Consider the following 18,333-nt stretch of genomic DNA (forward strand, 5'->3'; position numbering starts at 1 on the left):
GATTTACTTTGATATACAGAAATTAATGTAATGTTATCCCAAGACAGACCATGAAAAGAAAAATAGTCTTTCTCATCTCTGAAGTCTCATCATTGTCACCCAGCTACAGTTCCAAATAGACAGTCCTGCTGAAGAGAAGGGCTCAGCCAAAGACAGCTCAGCACTGCACTCAAATACAGTGTCCCTGGTTCAATAAGCAATAAAATTAAGCAGAAGAGTAATTTCAGTACCTATTAGGGTCAGAATTCACAAAGCAGACTGCTGTAGAAGGATGATGAGTTTGAATGTGAGTTAGGAAAAGGAAAACTTTAATCAATCATGGGTTTGGAATGGGAAAGTATCTAAGCTTCTCAAAACCCCCAAGCAACCATTAAGATAATAAACATTATAAAGGCATAGTTAAGAAAAAAACTAGGTATTTCTGTTTCATATTCACCAGAATAGTGGGTGAACAAAATCAAGGGTGAGAAACAACTACCCTGAAGATTTGGGGGAATCTTCCCAGAGGAATTACAGATACATCCAAAAGTCTCTGTTCAGAACCAAGACTGGATGATTTAAGAATCTATCAGTCTCAGAAACTGAGTTCCCAAATATCTCTCCATTTTGGAGCCTTCAGTGACTAAAGAATTTGGGTGAGCACAGCACCACGGTCTGTGCTCTACACAGTCCCTCTGAGATATAAACATCATGTAGGAACCACGCTAGAAAAAGCTGCAGTGTTCTTCCTTTCTGTACCTTTGAGAAAATTTTAATCTTCAAACCAATTAATCTAATTTCTTTCACTCTTTCACCTCTTTAATTATTTTTTCTTTTACCTATTTTTCATTTTTTCTTATTTAAACAGCCAAGTTCTCCAAAGAAAGAATAGAAACAGGAAACTATACTTTCTATAACTATTCCTACCACCTCTACAAAGATAAATGGTTCTGTTTAATCTGTTGTTAACTTTTCAAAGCACATCTCAATTTTTTCCAGCATGCCTTTTTTTGTTGTTGTTTCCACATAGAATAAAATTGGGATAAAAATGTACAACTACTTTTTTTCAAAATTACTGGTGTTATCATGTAAAAATGTTATGATTAATTTCTATCTACATACTGCTGATTAGCACTATCAACAGTATTCAAGATTCCTATGCTGATGGTCTAATGATATTAGAAGTGGAATATTCTTATTTAGACATTCAAATTTTTGATTATATATGAAACAATACAGTATCACAATTTAAAAGAACATTGTAATTTAGATAATGAAAATGTAAAGTGATTTAAATTAAATAACCAGTTGCTGAACTGTTGCCCTGAAAACTCAGCTTCTGAGCTTGCTAACATAGTTTTCTGGGACTTTCCCAGGACAGTAACTGTAAACATAGATATGTGTACATCCTTTCTGTTACACGTCTTGTAATGGGCATCTCTCATGGCCAGTGCAGTGAGAAAGTGTTATCCTGACCATCCAATCCCTGGCCGTGGTCACAAGCCTATAAATCCTGGGAGGAAAAATAAACTCTGCTCTTCTTTCCACTACACCTCGACCTGTGTCCGCGTGATCTATTCATCTTCAGCGGTAACATCTGGTGACCTCACCGTGTCTTGCACGTGTGTTACAGGGTACTGTCTAGCCTGTGGCTATGGATGGTTTTGGGCTTTCTCTTACGGAGGACCTGGTTCTGGAGATATGGCATGCGGTGTCTGATCAAAGAGGGATTGATGTTTCGTAAGCTGACTTTCAGCAACTGTGTGAGTATGGCAGGATTGAGGGGTTTTTCCCTGTGGTTGAAGCGATTTTTTCGCATTCAGCTTGGGACACTTTAGGCGATTCCCTGATCGAGGCTCTGCTGGTCGGTTATCAGCCCCGGTTGCTCCGGCTGCTCGGGATCTGGCGAAGGTGCGGCGGGTTGAACGGGGGCACTGCGGGTTCGGTGGGCGTGACCCCGCCTCGGCCAGCACCATGGCGGTGTAAGCCTGAGGCGGCCTTGGAGCCTTGCCAAAGGGCCATCGGGGGTGCCGCGGACCCGGGGGGTGTAACGCCGCCTCAGCCCGCACCCTGGCAGTGTAGGCCCGGGGCAGGGTTGGGTCCCTGCTGTGGCTGGGCCGTGCCCTGCCCCGCGGTGGGGGACGGGCAGGGGCCAGGCTCTGCGCCGGTGGCCGCGCACGCTTTTCCAGCAGAGAAGCAGCCGGCACCACTTCTTGGACATTTCGCCCCTGAGGAACCACTGTTAGGGGCGGTTCCGAGTGCTGCGGATGCCGGGCCGGGTTCTGCCGACCCCACGCTGCCAGTTTTCCCTCCTGCGAGCCTGGGTTGTCCCCTGGCAGCAGAGGAGGACACTGCCCCAGCTTCGCAGGCTGTGCCTCTACCGGCGCCCCGGTTCCCCCCCGCGCCGGGAGCGGGCTGTGCCCAACTGCCTCCAACGCCCCCTGCCTCGGGTTCCCGGGCATCACCCGAGCCTGCAGCTGGAGCCGGCCCTCCCCCGTCGCCTCCTGTGGCCACGGCAGACCAAGGTCCTGAGCTGTTTACCACTGGTTCAGGTGGTGCTGCTGCGGGGGCGAAGCCGGTGGCCTTGATGGGCCAGGGGTCCCAGGCTGCTGGAGCTTCTTCAGCTGGCCTGTGGACTTTGTCCTCCTGTAAAATGACTGTGCAGCTGAGCGTATCAGGCATTCCATGTGCTTCCGAATGCTTTGATCCGGTGGGTGAGGGCTTGAGCGCTCTTCTTGTAGCATGGTTGAACACCACTGCTCAAGGCACCATTGTTCACCTAGGGGACGTTGATTCAGATTTCCTGGGGTGCATTTCTGCCATGGGTTCCACACTCCTGCCTCCTGTTTCTATCCCTGCGGGACCTGGATTTGCTCACCTTGTGCCTTTTGAGTTTTATGTTCACAGAGCTGAGAACCAGCTGTGGGGAGATGGTGGCTTCGGGTTCCCTGGACCTCCCTGGGTTCACGGACTGCTGTTCTGACAGCCAGGGATCATCCTGAACGGGTCTACACCCGGTCCATCCTCGGTGAGATGCTGTCAGAGATTAGCTTCCGTGGGTTTTGACACTGGCATGGACATCACGATTGTCTGGTTTGCTGATGGGCCCCCGGGGTGACCCTTGGACCCGATGCTGACACATTCTATGCAAAGAAGAACTTGAGACTGACTCTTTGTTCAGCATTTTCTGTTGTCTTTTCTCATGATAGACTAGTCACCCTCCGTGACTTGATGCAAGAACAGTTGTATCACAGTGATCTGGAGCTTCGACCAATCCCTGGGACATTCCTGTTTTCTGTATCAAGAAGTCTGGGAAATGGAGGTTATTGCAAGACCTCCAGAAAGTTACTGCTATGATGGAAAGCATGGGGATGTTGCAGGCTAGCATGCCTTCACCTGCCATGCTTCCTGCTGATTGGCTAGTCCTCATTGTGGATCTGAAGGATTGTTTTTACAATTCCTTTGCATCCCGATGACAGACTGAAATTTGTCTTTTTGGTGCCAGCTATCATTAATGCTGAGCCCACACAGAGATATCAATGGAGATTTTGCCATAAGGCATGCAAAATTTGCCGGCATTTGCCGATGATATGGCAAATCTAGCCCTCTCTGAAGTTTGCAAGCAGTTTCCTGCTGCTCGTTTCTACAACCTCCCTGAAATTATTTGAGGGTCAAAATGATTTTGGGACAAACAGTCCTGCATTTCGAGGTGCAATTATCATTTTTGCATTCAGTGCAGACACTGCATGAATGATGTCCAAATATTAATGGACTTTCACATGGTTGTGTCCATGTATGGGACTGACCACGACAGAACTGTCTCCCTTGTTTGGTCTATTAAAGGGGGACTCTGATTTTAAAGTCACCTCTGACACTGACCCCACAGGCACAGTAGATGCTGGAGGAGGTTCTGCGAGCAGTTTCTGCTCCTCAGGTTTATTACATTAATCTTTCCATTGATGTCGCTGTTTTGGTTTTTTTTGGTTTTTTTTAGAGAGTCATGAGGCTGGATCAGCCCAATTGATAGAATTACAGGCTCCTGTCATAGCATTTCATAAGTTTTCCCAGGCACCTTTCAATTTGGCCATGGATTCTGCCTCTGTGACCAAATTGAGAGCCTTCCACAAGCAGGTGTTGATGTTGGACATTTGTTTCATTTATTCTTTGGGGTTTCTGTTGTTTTTCTGGTTTTTTTGTTTGTTTGGTTTTTTTTGTAATAACGAAAGGGTGAGATATCACCCTGAAATTACAGCCTTCTGATTGTATGGAGTATTGTATTTTTCTATTATTTATTTTTTGATTGTTTATAATGTTGTTAGTTTCTTTGTTCATTTTTCTTTTTGCTTTTCTTTTTGTTAAACCAAAAAGGGTGAGATGTCACCCTGAAAACTCAGCTTCTGAGCTTGCTAACATAGTTTTCTAAGGACTTTCCCAGGACAGTAACTGTAAACATAGATATGTGTACATTCTTTCTGTTACACGTCTTGTAATGGGCATCTCTCATGGCCAGTGCAGTGAGAAAGTGTTATCATGACCATCCAATCCCTGGCCATGGTCACAAGCCTATAAATCCTGGGAGGAAAAATAAACTCTGCTCTTCTTTCCACCACATCTCGACCTGTGTCCGCGTGATCTATTCATCTTCAGCGGTAACACTGAACCACTATTTTTTTCCCTTAAAAAGGACAATTTTGGAGGTGTGATGCATTTGTGCCATTGACATCACTGACTACAACCTTTCCCTCCTCTTTCTTCCTTTTTGATTGCTGAAACTGTATCAGAGCTGAAAGAATACTGATAAATGATCTGAACACAATCTCCAATATTTCTTCAGAATACTGAAAGGTCTGGGCAACATATAGGAAATATAGAACATCATTTCATCCACCAACGGACTATATCAATAGAAAGAGAAAAAATGAATTTTATGACCTAGATCTGACATAGCTTTCATTTTACTGTATTGTGAAAACCCTGGACTGAGCATATTTTCCCGTCACTATCTTTTCCTAAGCCCTCAGCACATGTGAAAAAAATCCCACTGTATAATGGAACTTCACATACCATTAATTCCTTTTCTTCTTTCTTGAAGATTCTGTGTAATTATACTGAAAATTTTACTGATATTATACTGACTATTTTCTGTCCTATAAAATAATTAATACTGAAAACCGCAAGTCTCATGAAAAATGAGTGAGCTCATCAGCTGCTCCTACATTGGCACACTTGATTATTATTACAGACAAACTAGGTCTTTTATTTAGTCTTACTACTGCACAGATTATTGCCTTTCTTTCTTACCATGAAGTATTTTTCTCCAGCCTTGAGAAACACATTGATGTGAACACATAATCTGAATGCAAGAAATTCACCTAGTAAGAGCACGCCTGATATATTTGGGGAAAATTAAAATCTATTTTTATCAAAATATTCTCAACAAAGTCTTGTTATAAATGCTTTCCATGTCCAGAAAATTTTGACATGCCCAATAATAGTCAATTTTCCAGCAGTTAGGTGAATCATCTGAGACTGAGAAAAATTGGCTTGCAGGTTCCTGCTGTATGATTTCAAGGAGTAACCTGTACCTGCATTTGCCATGATCAGTTCCTATAGCAATGGATTTTTGATAATACAATAACTAAGAGTTTTCTAAATGCAAGAATTTAAAGCTGGGTTGTCAATGTAGCTGAATGCTGCCATATGAATTCCTTGGTTCATATTTCCTCAGTTGTATTTCCTCCTTTCCATTAAAAAAAGCAAACAAACCAAAAACCAACCAAAAACCAACCAAACCCAAAACACAGCATACCCTCTTTTTCCTTCTGCATGCAGAGGAAAATACCTTTTTCTATTTTTTCCTTCCAGAAGGAGAATATGCTGCACTGCCTATAGTCTGTTTTTGTAGCTGATGGGATGCAATTACCAGGTCTTTGGAGTTTTCCAAGAAGTGTTGCAAAATATGGAAAGACTGGTTTACTTTTTCTGCATTTACATAGAATTGAAATTATTGTTGTCTGTTTGCAATTAGTTGATAAATGCAATCCAGATGAGACAACATTTGCACCTCTTCCATCCATACCAGTCATACCTAGTGTTTTCCAGAAGATTTGGTAAATGTGGGATAAGCCTCAGCTGTGAAGCAGGTTTGTTTCATGACACATTACTTCATCCTGGGTCATAACATGTGCCACACTTCATCCCCAGTTCAGGTTGAGGGAAGTCTGAGCAGAATATTTGCAGCACCAAGTCTGTATGTTTTCTTTCCACCAAAATGATGCTCAGACAAGGGAAATTCACCCCAATTAGTATGTGGAGGGAATGCCTAGCTGGACAAACACAGCAAACCCACATTCTCCTGCGTAGACCAAAGACCACTGAATTTCTAAGAGAAGACTTTTTCGGTTTGTAAATCCAAAGCCTGCATCGTTTTTTGGGTTACATCTCAAATTTTATATAATCCTGAAGATGAAGTTGGACTTGTTTTAAGAGACTATTTTCAAGGCCCTTGAAAGAAAGGAGTTAGTAGGCTGCCCCTACATTGGTTATTACTACAGACAAAAAAGGTCCTTTATCACTCTACAACTGCACAAATTATTGCTTCTCTTTCTTAACACGAGATATTTAAAGTTATGAATTTTTCTGTAGCTCCTGAAAATAAACTCTTCATCTATCCATTTTGACTGAAAGACATTGTAGTAGATTTTTGATAAATACAACGTCTAAATAACAGACACATTACTTTTTAAATAATACCTACTTCAGAAGGGAATTTTGAATTAGACTGTGACTATATCCATATAATTGCAGAACCTACAAGAGTACTTACAGAAGAGTGAGTGTCTACAGAAGGGTGACTCACTGTCTCAGTGTTAATAAGCCCAGAAGGAATGACAGTGCTCACCTAGTATGACGTCTTTAAACCACAGGACTATCTGGAATATGAGGAGCCAGAAAATTGTCCTGCCTTGATTTTTCAATTTTTGTGATAAAAAGCCTATTTCAGTCTCCAGCATTTTTTTTCTAATGGTTAATTAATTCTTTCTGTCAAATTTTTGCCTTATTCCTATATTAAACTTGTTTAGCTTCCTCTTCCGGACAGTGGATCCTGTCATCTGCTGGGTTGAAGAGTTAAGTATTGCAGTCTGTGAACCTGCCTCAAAGCTCTGTATTTGTGTGGCTGTGATGGCACTGCTGACTGACCCTGGATAACCAACACATTATCAGAATTTCTGCCATCCTTGCTCAGGCACTGTGGAGCTGTGTCCTTGCTGGTGAGGACATTGTCCTGCCATCCTTGCTGCCATCTCAGCTCCCTGCGGAGAAAACCCCTCTTGCTGCTTCCTGACAGAGCCTGACCATGCTGAGGGTAAATCCCTTAAAAACAAGTTTAGTTCTTCTGGCTGTGAAGGAAGCTACAGCCCAATCTTCCCAGAGATCCTGGACAGTGCTTTTTCTGAGCAGAGAACAGGTGATGTGAGAAATATCAGGCTCATACAAACTCAAATAGCTGGGAAGTTTGCCAGTGAGGAGATTTGATGAGGTTAAGCCACTTCTGGGTTTCTCAAAGTATACACATATATAGCCAATCAGCCTTTTCTTTTCTATTTATAGGCACATGCTTGAATAACTCTGAGTAAGAGTACTGGAGGATAAGAAAAACATGTTCTAGAAAAAACATTAAGGTAATGACAGCCTAATGGTTTCATAAGCGGAAGTTGAAAAATACTGGTTTAAATAAAAGCATCTACACAAACGTAAAAGAAAACTTGAGAAAGAAACTTAGACACCAAGAGAAAATTTAGAGGCAGATAAATCATTGCACCTTACATGGCACATGAGTTGCATTTTTCTGTCATGGGACCTAATACTGCAGATGAATTGTTTCTAAGATCACCCACAAAACAATTATGACTAATTTTATTTTTCATGATCACTTAAATAATATAATTACTCACAAAGCAGGAAAAAGTTGAGTTCTGACAATGTGCATTTCTAATTTAATCACATAGTTAAACACTTTTTTAGCACCTTAGGCTAAAAAACATATCTAAAATTATGTTGTATTTCTAATCATATAATAATGATTTTAATGTTAGTAAAATATCACTCATGCAGTTAAAATCTTACTGTCCTAAATCTCACTCTTTCAATGCTGTATATAAAATTCTTTGCATGAAATGGGGACAACATAATTTCTGTTGTTGAGTTAGAGTGCATCATGAGATCCCCACCCAACACATTTGAGAAGAATACTTGGATATTGAGGCTTGGTACAATGAGGCCTGAGTGTGCCATGTGACTGCTTCATGCTTTCTCATAGGAGTCATACTCTAAACCCTTGTTAGCTAACACAACGGGACTAGTTTAGGAGCCCTACAGTTAGCTACTGCTGCAGATCAATAGGAGACTGTTATCCATAATTCCCAAGATGGGAGAAGGCATGTACTCAGGCAATGCTGAAACATACTCAAAAAGTTACTTAGTCAAGAGTCTCTCCTGAGGGCAAATCCTATAGCAGAGAATTGATTTCTTATTAGTACTACATGACCACTTTCACTGCTGAAGGATACACCAAGGCTATGATTTTCCATAATTCAGTGGATAACCAAAAGTCTATCTAAACACAGGTATCTTTTGAGTCGTTACTTTTTCTACACATGCTGGCATTAGATTGTACAAATCAGTTCTGTGTAATGGGGATAAGTAATGTGCAGATTGTGAGTCAATGTCCCAGAGAGCACAGCAGGACCCTCAAAAGAAATCCATTTTCTTATGAAAAAGTGCAATAAGCTGACATAAACCCACTATTTCACATCAGGAGTGTGATCTTAGAGTGAGTACCCTGCTCAGAGTCACCTACCTGGCTTGGGTTGCAGAGTGGTTCAGTCTCACAGTGCACAAACAGTGCCTTTCAGGTGAAGTCAACCATGAAGTGGTACTTCAGGAGTCCACCAAATTCTTCCACCCGCTAACAGGCTTTCTGCTCAAGCAAAACCCTCCCAAAATACATTCTGAAGGGGTGTAGAATCTCCTGCATCAGCTATTTTCCTTTACAGAGCTGTTTCTATTGCACCACATTGCAAGCTAAAGCAAACATAACCTTCATTAGTGCATTCAAGATTTAAGTACTGGAAGGATCATGTTTTATGCAAAGAATTAAAAAAATTGTCCAAGATTAAAAAAACTTTGGAAAAGAAAGGAATATCTCTTTTTTTCTGGAAAAGAATCTGATTTATAGCACTTAACTGATAATTACTAGATCACAATCAGTAATATTTCAAGGAAAAAATTATCATCTTCAAATTTTGTATAGTTAAGTTCACCCTAACAAATAACTTTAGGCTTTGTAAACTACTAGTGAAATCAACCAAGCTGTATATGTGAATAAATATTTTGATGTGTAGTCAGGAATGCTTAAAGAATTTAATCAGAGGCTAAATTCCTCAACTAGGTCCTGCACAGAAAGCTTTTTCTGATAAAGCTACAGACTGGGTATTAGTATGATTAAGCACATCTCTAAATATGCAAGACACTTAGCTCATTGATCATCAGAGAAAATTTTTGCTAAACTTAGCTATTCTTTTGGGCAAAAATAATTTGGGAAAAATATTTTAAAAATAAATATCCATGGGTATTTTGAACCCTCATGCAAAGGTTAAATTTTCAATTGACTTTCCAAGTTGAATTGTCTAAATAAACTATACAGCCCAGCCTTTGTTGACCGTGACTTTGGTAGGAAATCAATGTACTGAAGTCTGGGGTTTGAATCTGTCTGTCCTACAGAAAATTATTGTTACTACTAACTACATACTGGGAATGGCCCACTGATGGAAGATAACAGAGGTCAGAGCAATGGCAAGGATGGTTCTCACAGTTTAACAAGACAGCTGGTCAAAATTGCATATTTTTGGATGTTAAATTTATGGGTATAAGCACAGCTGTCCAATAATCATTAGCTGATCAAGATCTACTGATTGTCAGGTCCCAGAACAGCAGTGTTTCAGACATTTTCCAATAACAAGTCAGATTTTGGTGTGTTGCCATAAAAGGCTATTCCTTTAGGACACTGGGATTTTTTTCCTTTTTTGTAGTAAATTGATTTTCAGAAATTCATATAGCAAAGTCTTTGATCTTCAGTGAAAGTGGTTGACCCTGAAAATGACTGGAATGATAATCCTGAGTAGTTCCCAGAACTTAGATTCTGCAGTATCCCCCAACAGAAATGTCAGAATTTGTAGACAAAGCTGAATAGTCTCAAATATACAATGTGATGCCCATGTCAAACACTAACCTTCTGTTCCATAAGCAATGTGTTTGTAGGGATTGCTGCAAATGCCTTGTAGCTTGTCTTGATCTTGTACTGCTAAAAGGGTAAGCCAGAAAGCAGGAAGAGAAGTAAAACAGAGTAGAAGAGAGAGAGAGGGAAGAGAGGGGAAAGGTATGACAGAATGAAAGATAATTACAATCATCTTGCAGACATGTTGCAACAAAACAATGCTTATGCATTTCCTAGAAAAACTCTTTCTAAAAAAATCTAGTGTTTTTGTTAAGGTTTTAAAGTTCTGGTTATGTATATGTTTTGCTCTTAGGAATGAGGTAAGACAAAGCAAATTCCCTCCACCTTATAACTTTCAAAGTAATTTTAACCACTTCCTACTGACTACATCCCTTAAACGAATATCACAGGAGGCTGTAAGTTTTTCCAAGTTTTCTTGTGATTTGATATGAAAATGCACAGCTACTTCTGTCAGTACATTCACCTCAACAACTGTTGCTAGGTGGTGTGATCCTGAACCATGAAATCAGAGGGATTTCTGTGATTGGCTATCATGAGACTGATTATGATCCTTAAATGCTGAATTGCTTGTTTGAGTGGATAGATAATTGAAATCTTCATGCAGCTTTTCATCTCCTGAATAAATAACTCTACCACCCAAATAAAATAAGTACAGGAACTTTCACATTCAAACAAAGCTAACAGAACTTGCAATCTAAAAAATACAAAATGCATGGGTTTCAGTATGGAAATTTACAATCAACCTTAAACATTATTATTTTTAAATAATTTGAATTTTAGACTATATTAGTTTGCCCCATTATTTTTAAATCTTTACAAACCATATTTTTTACATTTTCTTTGAAAATATAGAGGCAAAACTCAGTAATTTTTAAAATATTGATTAGATTCTTCTATACTTGTAGGAGTTCAAGAGGTAGGATTCTTAATCACATGACTGCTAGAATTATTTATTATTATTAATAATAAAAATATAATAATAAATTAAATGGTGATTTGCTGCATTGTTCCCTTCTAGGTAACAATCTGAGAAAAAAGTCATAAATTCATACAACAGTAGACTTTTAAGTTAGTGATTGATTATTTCTGTGGCAGTCAGTCAGAAATAAAGTTAGTTGTTAATCAGGTCAGGTTTTTTTAATGTGCCATTACCTACAACAGTAAATACTGGTGATTATGAGAAAATAGTCTGAAACAGCATGTTGCACTCTGGGTCACTCTTTTGTTTACTTTTTATTTTCTTTGTATCTACTAAAGGTCTTGATGACAGCATAGTGGGCAAAATTTTAACTCAGATAAGAAATTTATCCACACACTGGTCTTGAAATAGTGTAGGGCACAACATTTTAATTCTTTCTATGCATAATATTGTTTGCTTTCGACTTCACTCCTTCTTAGTAGGAAACTGGAGAATGAGTCATTCAAGAAGTCAGTAATCACAGCAATCATATTGAATTAACAGCTTGACAAAGCAGATGAATGCAAATGCTGGAACTGATTTTTTTTCTATTTTTTTGATGGGAAGAGTTCTAGAGCATGGGAGAGTAATTCATATGAGATTTCGTGATTCTAACTTGAATGTCTTCCATTCAGGTTCTTCAGTCAACATTAATGCTTTTTATAATCATAGGCATTTCTACAGAATTAATCTCATCCTAAAGTAGACAAATAGAAAGGTAAAATAAAATCATCTTCTAAATACACCTTACTCTCTCCACTAGCTGTAATAGAATCACCTAAACTGTGCTTGGATATGTAACTTTCAAATGTCAAAAGTCATGTGAGTTGAATCCTGCTCTTCAAACATTTAAGCAGCAACACTGCATAGTTCCATAGATATATTTATGCATATACAAAAACTATATGCATAAGTTCAGTCATGCATAGCTAAAATTATGTTTTGTTATTTTAAACTAAAATAAAATATTGATAAGACCACATTCCAAATATTAAAATAGGCATATTCACAAAACATATCCTTGTTTGATTATAATTGATATCCAGCCAAAATTGTATAATTGAACATATGAAATATGTCTTGACTAGCACATAGGCTTTTGCATATGATGAAATGTGCATCATATATGAAAAGATAACTATGATCACTTTGAGGTTAGTTGTACTATTATATTAACTAAATAAATACACAACAGACTGTTAAAATGTAAATGTTTCTATACTGCTTTCATGTGTTTCATGACTTCCAAATACTTTAGAACCTGTGAGCAATGTGCTATTTATGCAGGTCTGAGACAGGTGGAAAACCTTTAATTCAGTTTCTCATCTATATGAATATGTTTCTTTACACATTATTTCATGTTTTTTTAAATTATTTTTTCAATGCCTAAATACATTTAATAATCTGTTTCACAGAAATATAGCAGTAATTTTAAACAGTGGACAATTAGGTCTGCTGGCCTGCACCATGGTGCAGCCAAAAGCAAACCAATTCCTACATCAGAGCTTGGGCAAATGTCAGTCTGGGTAGTTTGGGGGAAAATGTCCTATTTTTTTTTTTTCAAATGATCACCTAAGACACCCATGGCGAGCTGCAAAATGTGCTAGACATGTGCTACAAATGCTTAAAATCAGTGACTAAGCATGGTAGCATAGAGCTCCTTATGAATAATCTTCCCTGCTCTATGGTAAATTTTACAGCTGTGCTGAGGTCCATGTTGCTAAAGTCAGTTTGTTCCCCAACTGTTTTGGGTAGATCTATATGCATTCCTGAGCTACATTCAAATAGGAAAAAATCAAAGAATATGGAAGAATGATACACCATGAAACAACTATGAAGTTTTTTCAAACCAGAAAGCTAGAAGTTGTTATTCTAACAACTGTTCCTGCAGAATTTATCTGTCTCTACTCTGTCTCACTGTCCATTTTGGTATATTAGGTCCATGAGGGCACTATCAAAGTATCTGCAAAGTCTAGGGAGAGGGTTTTTATTTCCTGTGGTCACCCAAAGTGGACACTTCCCACTGATCTGTGGATTTATGTTTATACTCACTTTGCAAAACATTCCCCTTTTTAAGTAATTAACAAATATAAACTAAAGGAAAGCATATGCCTATATATACATATATGAACAGTTAAATTAATATCTTATATTTTGATTTGCATTAATAATATATATAATATATATTATATATTATATCAAAATTATATATGATATCAAAAATATAATTTGATTTGCATAATTGGTGCATGTCCAAATTCTGGTTTAATATATGTTGGTTTAATGTTTCTTAATGTGCTGCAATGACTGTTGAAGCAACATTAAGGTTGAAAAATTAAACATGCCAAATTATACACACCAAAGGCAAGCACTTCTAGGTGCTGCCTTTTTCCCTCAATGTTCACTTAGCACATTCATACATGAAAAGATTTTGTCATGTGTCAACAATCATCAGATGAAGCAATCTGGTTTTTTCTAGTTATATAGTTGAGCTGATTACTACTAAGAGACCTAAATGCTGATTAGGATATTAAAGTTCTCTCTCCTCAAAACTTTTCTTTTTTTCTCTGGAAATATACTGAGATTTGAGGCTGGAGTTACACTGGACAGCCTGCTCCCTTTAACACATCAGCAAAGTTCATTGAGCTATATCATCATCTAGGAATGGAAATAAGTGAGAGCAGGAGGGAGGGGGTTGAATGAACAGCATTATTAACAGTAGATGAAGTCTCAGACTCACATTTTAAAGACATAAGAGACCTTTCCTGCACTGAATATCCAGCTGCATTAGACTTAGATATTTTAGGTCTCCCACACCTGCAGCTGAGTCAGCTTTGTATACATGATTTAAAATTAAACTGGACTAATGGTCCAAGTCTGGTATACTGGTGGACACTCTCCCAGTCTCCATGGGATGGTGGGGTAGTTTCAAAAGTGCTACCATATTACATGATAAAGCAGAATTAGTAAGAAAAGGGGCAGTAGGAAAGACAGAAGAAATATAGCAACCTCTGCAAATATAAACCCAGGGAATAGCTTTGTGTCACAAGCAGAGAATTTCCTTACTGCCAGAGATCTCACAGTGCTCAATGCACCAGCTATCAGGAACTGCAACTGTTTTGCAACCTGCAGGCTTGGTCATGCATTACGGTTTGGTCTCAGGGGCTTTTTTCTTGGAATTTCTACAATTTCATATCACTTTTTGTTTCATTGACTAATACTGACAGGGTGTAACACTATACAGCTCTGCTCAGCACAATGGTTCCTCTTGGCTTGTTTGGATTTTAAAAGAACTATTCATGACAATTGCTACTTTGTGCTGATTTTAACCTCTCATTTCCAATTAGCATTTTTAAGTCACTCCTGCCATGACCAAGCTGTTAGGATCACATCTGACACAACCTGATCTGGAGACCAGGCTGTAATTTTGTGCTGTGAGCAAATAAATCAATAAACCATTATAGACTTTGTATGATGGGCAGAGCTCAGATATGAGTTAGAGGAAGGGAACACAGCACAAGGGAAGCGCAGAGTACAAAAATAAGATAAAAGAGGCAGGAAAGCCTCCTGCAGCTCTGATGTCTTCTGCAACTAACTCCTCCATTTTGCATAGAAGTTCCTCTTGTTTTCACCTACCTGCTGCATGTTTTTGGATATCCCTTTCCCTTTAAATCTACAGTGTGACTGGCTCCCAAGCCCTCCTGCAGCAATTGCCATCATTGCTTATTCTCACTCTGTGATGGCTCTCCTGCCTTTGGGCAGATGACAAGCAGCAGGAGCATGGCTGATCTGCCAGGTGTGAGACTTTTGTATTTGCAGTAGTTTGGGCTGTAGGCAGCTTGGTTTTTCTTTCCTCCTTATCCTCTGTCTAGCACAAGAAGGACAAAAGAAAAAGTACAAAAGAAAGGGAAGAAGCAGGAGACTGTCCTTATCTTCCCTTGCTGGCCTTTGACCACAAAGTCTTCACTCAGGCTGAGCTCATTATCTCCTCTGGGCTAGTCCCGGGGTGGCTGGGGTGAGGAAAGCCTCCTGGGAAGTGAGGAGGACAGAAGGGATGGGAATCACTAATCAGTGGAACAGCTAGTTCACATCAATCAGATTAAGCAGCTTCTTCCTCAGCTCTGCACCTAAGATCACCACACTTCTCTTACTTTCCCTGGGAACACATATGGATTTACTTTAGAATGGGGTGAATAGTTGCCTCATGGTTGATTTTGACACACCAGGATTTTAGGCAAGCTTCACAAATATGTGTACATGTGTACAAATGATGTGTACATCAGAGCCATTGGAGACAAATCCATCCTTAGTAGTAAATCATCTTACTCAAGAATAAAGCATCTTCTTTTTTATGCTAAAGGATTCCTACAACATCTTCTCCAGAATACAGAACACACTGCTTGCAATTTGAAGGGTAGGATTTCATTTTCACTATCTTCACTATTGATACAAAACCTGTTCCTTTTCCACATTTTTTCCATGCCCCATTTATTTTACTAGTATTCTGCACCATGTGTGTGATTTCCTCCTACAGGGACAAAGAACTATTATAAAATAAGCATGCACCAAGAGTACCTTGGGTTTGATGTTTTCATGGTCAGGAGGCAGGGAAAAAGACTGTGATGAAGTCAGCTCTCTGGGTCTTGATGGCAGTGTGCCTGGTGACTTGTCTGAGATGGGAGATCTGCACTTTAACACTGATGAGGTGGCAGAATGCTCAGGTCTCGGAGAGGAGGAGTTAGACCTAAAATTTGCTTGCACCAATGAAGAATTAAATTGCAGAGGATGGGAATTAGTATTACCAGTTCGTGGAACCAGTGGGGTAGAGTGAGGCCGTGGGAGAGACCACTGCTTTGAGATGCTAGAAGGGGTTGGAGAGGAGGTACTGATCTCCTGAACAGATGTTTGGGGTGAATCTGATTTAGATCTAGAAGGTGAGTGCAAAAGACTTGGGGAAGGAGATGAGTGTTTTTCTGTGGTAGGAGACAAAGCACCACTAAGACTGGTAGAAGAAAGCAAAGGATATGACTGGCAAGTAAAGATGGGCGAGTAAGTGTATACTCTCTGAGACTTCTGAGGTGCCCGGGACCTGGAGGCAGAATACTCCAGCCCTTCTGGAGAAGGAGAGGTGGGATATGCAAAGGAAGAAGGAGCTGGGACACAAGGAGGAGGCAGTGAAGACGGCAAATCTGGAGAGGTGACTGATCTATGGGAGAAGACACCAGAGGACAAAGAATTTCGGCAGTCTGGAGAAAGTGATTGAATGGGAGGGTGCTTTTTAGGAGAAAGGGATCTCACACAAGGGGTGGTATGAGGCTTGGAAGGTAAAGGCAGATGCTGAGCCCATCCTGAAAGCCAATAATCCTCTTTGCTGGGAGAATCTGGCCTTATAGGAGGACTTGAAACAGATTTCTTGGGGGTTGGGGGAGTTGTTTTGAACTTTTGATCTATTGCAAGTGTTGAGGAACTAAGGGAGCTAGGGGAAAATGTGGGACAAGACACAGGAGAGAGTGGTCTCCGCTGAGAGGAGCCTGATCTCAAAATAGCAGTTAAGAGAGTCAGTCTGGTTGGCAGAGGGGATTTGACTCTTGACTTGGCTGAATTTCCTCTGGATAATGTTTGTGTGCAAGGCTCATTTATACTACATATGGTTGAAGAGGACCCGTAAAGAGAGGGTGGAGACAATGGTTTAGGGGTAGGAGATAATGAATGTGTTACTATATGTACAGGGAGAGGAGACAGAGCATCCAAACTTTTGGAAGAACTGGGGGATACAGACTGAGCTAAACATCCTTGAATTTCAGTTGAACATGGAGGGTTGGAGGAAAGACTTGGACTCCTTGCCAGAACAGAGGATGTGGTGAAGTCTCCCATTTTGCAAACACAGCCAGGGCTATGGAGACTTGGTGTTTGTAGGTTATCAGACAATCGAGGAGTAGAGTACCAACTCTTTGATGCAGAAGAGGACATTTTAGACATTGAGGGAGGTGAACTATGGGAAGCAGACTGAAAGTAGAGAGATGAGTCTTGCTTAGAAAACCTGGTTGCTGACTGCCAGTTGTTACAGGAATCTTCCAGCGAAGAGGCTTGATTCATGTTAACCATGGCACCACACGCTACTTTCTGGTTAATTGGAGAAATTAAGTGGACAGCAGGTGGTTTAGAGGAAAGATGATCAGAGGTGGAAAGAGTAGAAATTAACTGGAGAGAAAAAAAAAAAACAAAAACAGTATTGTTAAAATAGGTGGAACTTGTGGAACTGTTAAACACCCCACATTTCAGTCCTGTGGCCATGCATATAGGGCTTCCATTAGTACTGTTGTGTGGGTTAAAAGCACAGGGCTGTTTTAAGCTTGGACATAGAACCTGATGGATAAGGACCACATGGGGAGGTGACTGAGGCAGACAAGCTATGTGGTACTTTGCGTTTATGACACCTCAGCTTTGCTGATATAAACAAGGTTCAAGGCTACAGTATTTTTCATTTTAGGTAAAACCCAAGACAGTAGTGCCAGGAGTGTCTGGAATCATGTGATGCCATCCACATTATATAAACACAATGGAAGTAAGAAAATTGCAATAGTGTCCCATCTCACTTTGCCAGTTCAGTGGAAAACAGGCTTTCTGAAAATAGGATTCAAGTCAAGTGTTCTTTTTCTCATTCAGTAAACAACCCCTTCTGCAGCACTGTGATATCAGAATGAAAAATTTGCTTGGAACTACGTAATTCAGACACCCAGTCTGCTTTTCACTTCTTCTGTCATTCACAGAGCAGAGCATTTGACAGTTTGCAGGCATGTAAGAGTCTTTATCCCCTTTTCCACAGTCTTTCGATACACTAATAAAACAGTAATGAGCTCTTTCATGAGTGTCTTTTTTCTTGGGTCTATTCTAATTAGGATTTGTCAAAACTAATTGGAGCATACAAGTATATTATCAACCTGTTATACAGTTTCATGCTCCTAAAGAAAGAAATTCTTTCAAAATCTTCCAAGTCATTATAATGCTGAAATTAAAAACTGAGGTATACACAATATGAATAAAACATATCAATATGAAATAGTGATTAAAGTCAACTGTAAAACCAAAAGGATACAAA

General features: G+C 39.7%; 1 protein-coding gene across 6 annotated transcripts in view; it reads right to left on the minus strand.

The window, feature by feature from the left end:
* MLIP (muscular LMNA interacting protein) overlaps positions 1 to 18,333 on the minus strand; it is a 106,364-nt gene that overhangs the window by 38,088 nt on the left and 49,943 nt on the right. For 5 of the 6 annotated variants that reach the window (XM_014263353.2, XM_088053849.1, XM_014263352.2 and 2 more), the window contains exons 4-5: positions 15,810 to 17,435; positions 10,271 to 10,342 (exon numbers count right to left, since the gene is read on the minus strand). In XM_014263353.2, coding sequence (XP_014118828.2) covers positions 10,271 to 10,342; positions 15,810 to 17,435 — 1,698 coding nt within the window. The remainder of the gene's footprint in view (positions 1 to 10,270; positions 10,343 to 15,809; positions 17,436 to 18,333) is intronic. The other variant, XM_088053848.1, reaches the window with a different exon arrangement.

This window comes from Pseudopodoces humilis, chromosome 3 (assembly GCF_049639895.1).
Source record: "Pseudopodoces humilis isolate 2021_Gansu_Grassland_sample_001 chromosome 3, ASM4963989v1, whole genome shotgun sequence".
NCBI classification, from domain to species: Eukaryota; Metazoa; Chordata; class Aves; order Passeriformes; family Paridae; genus Pseudopodoces; species Pseudopodoces humilis.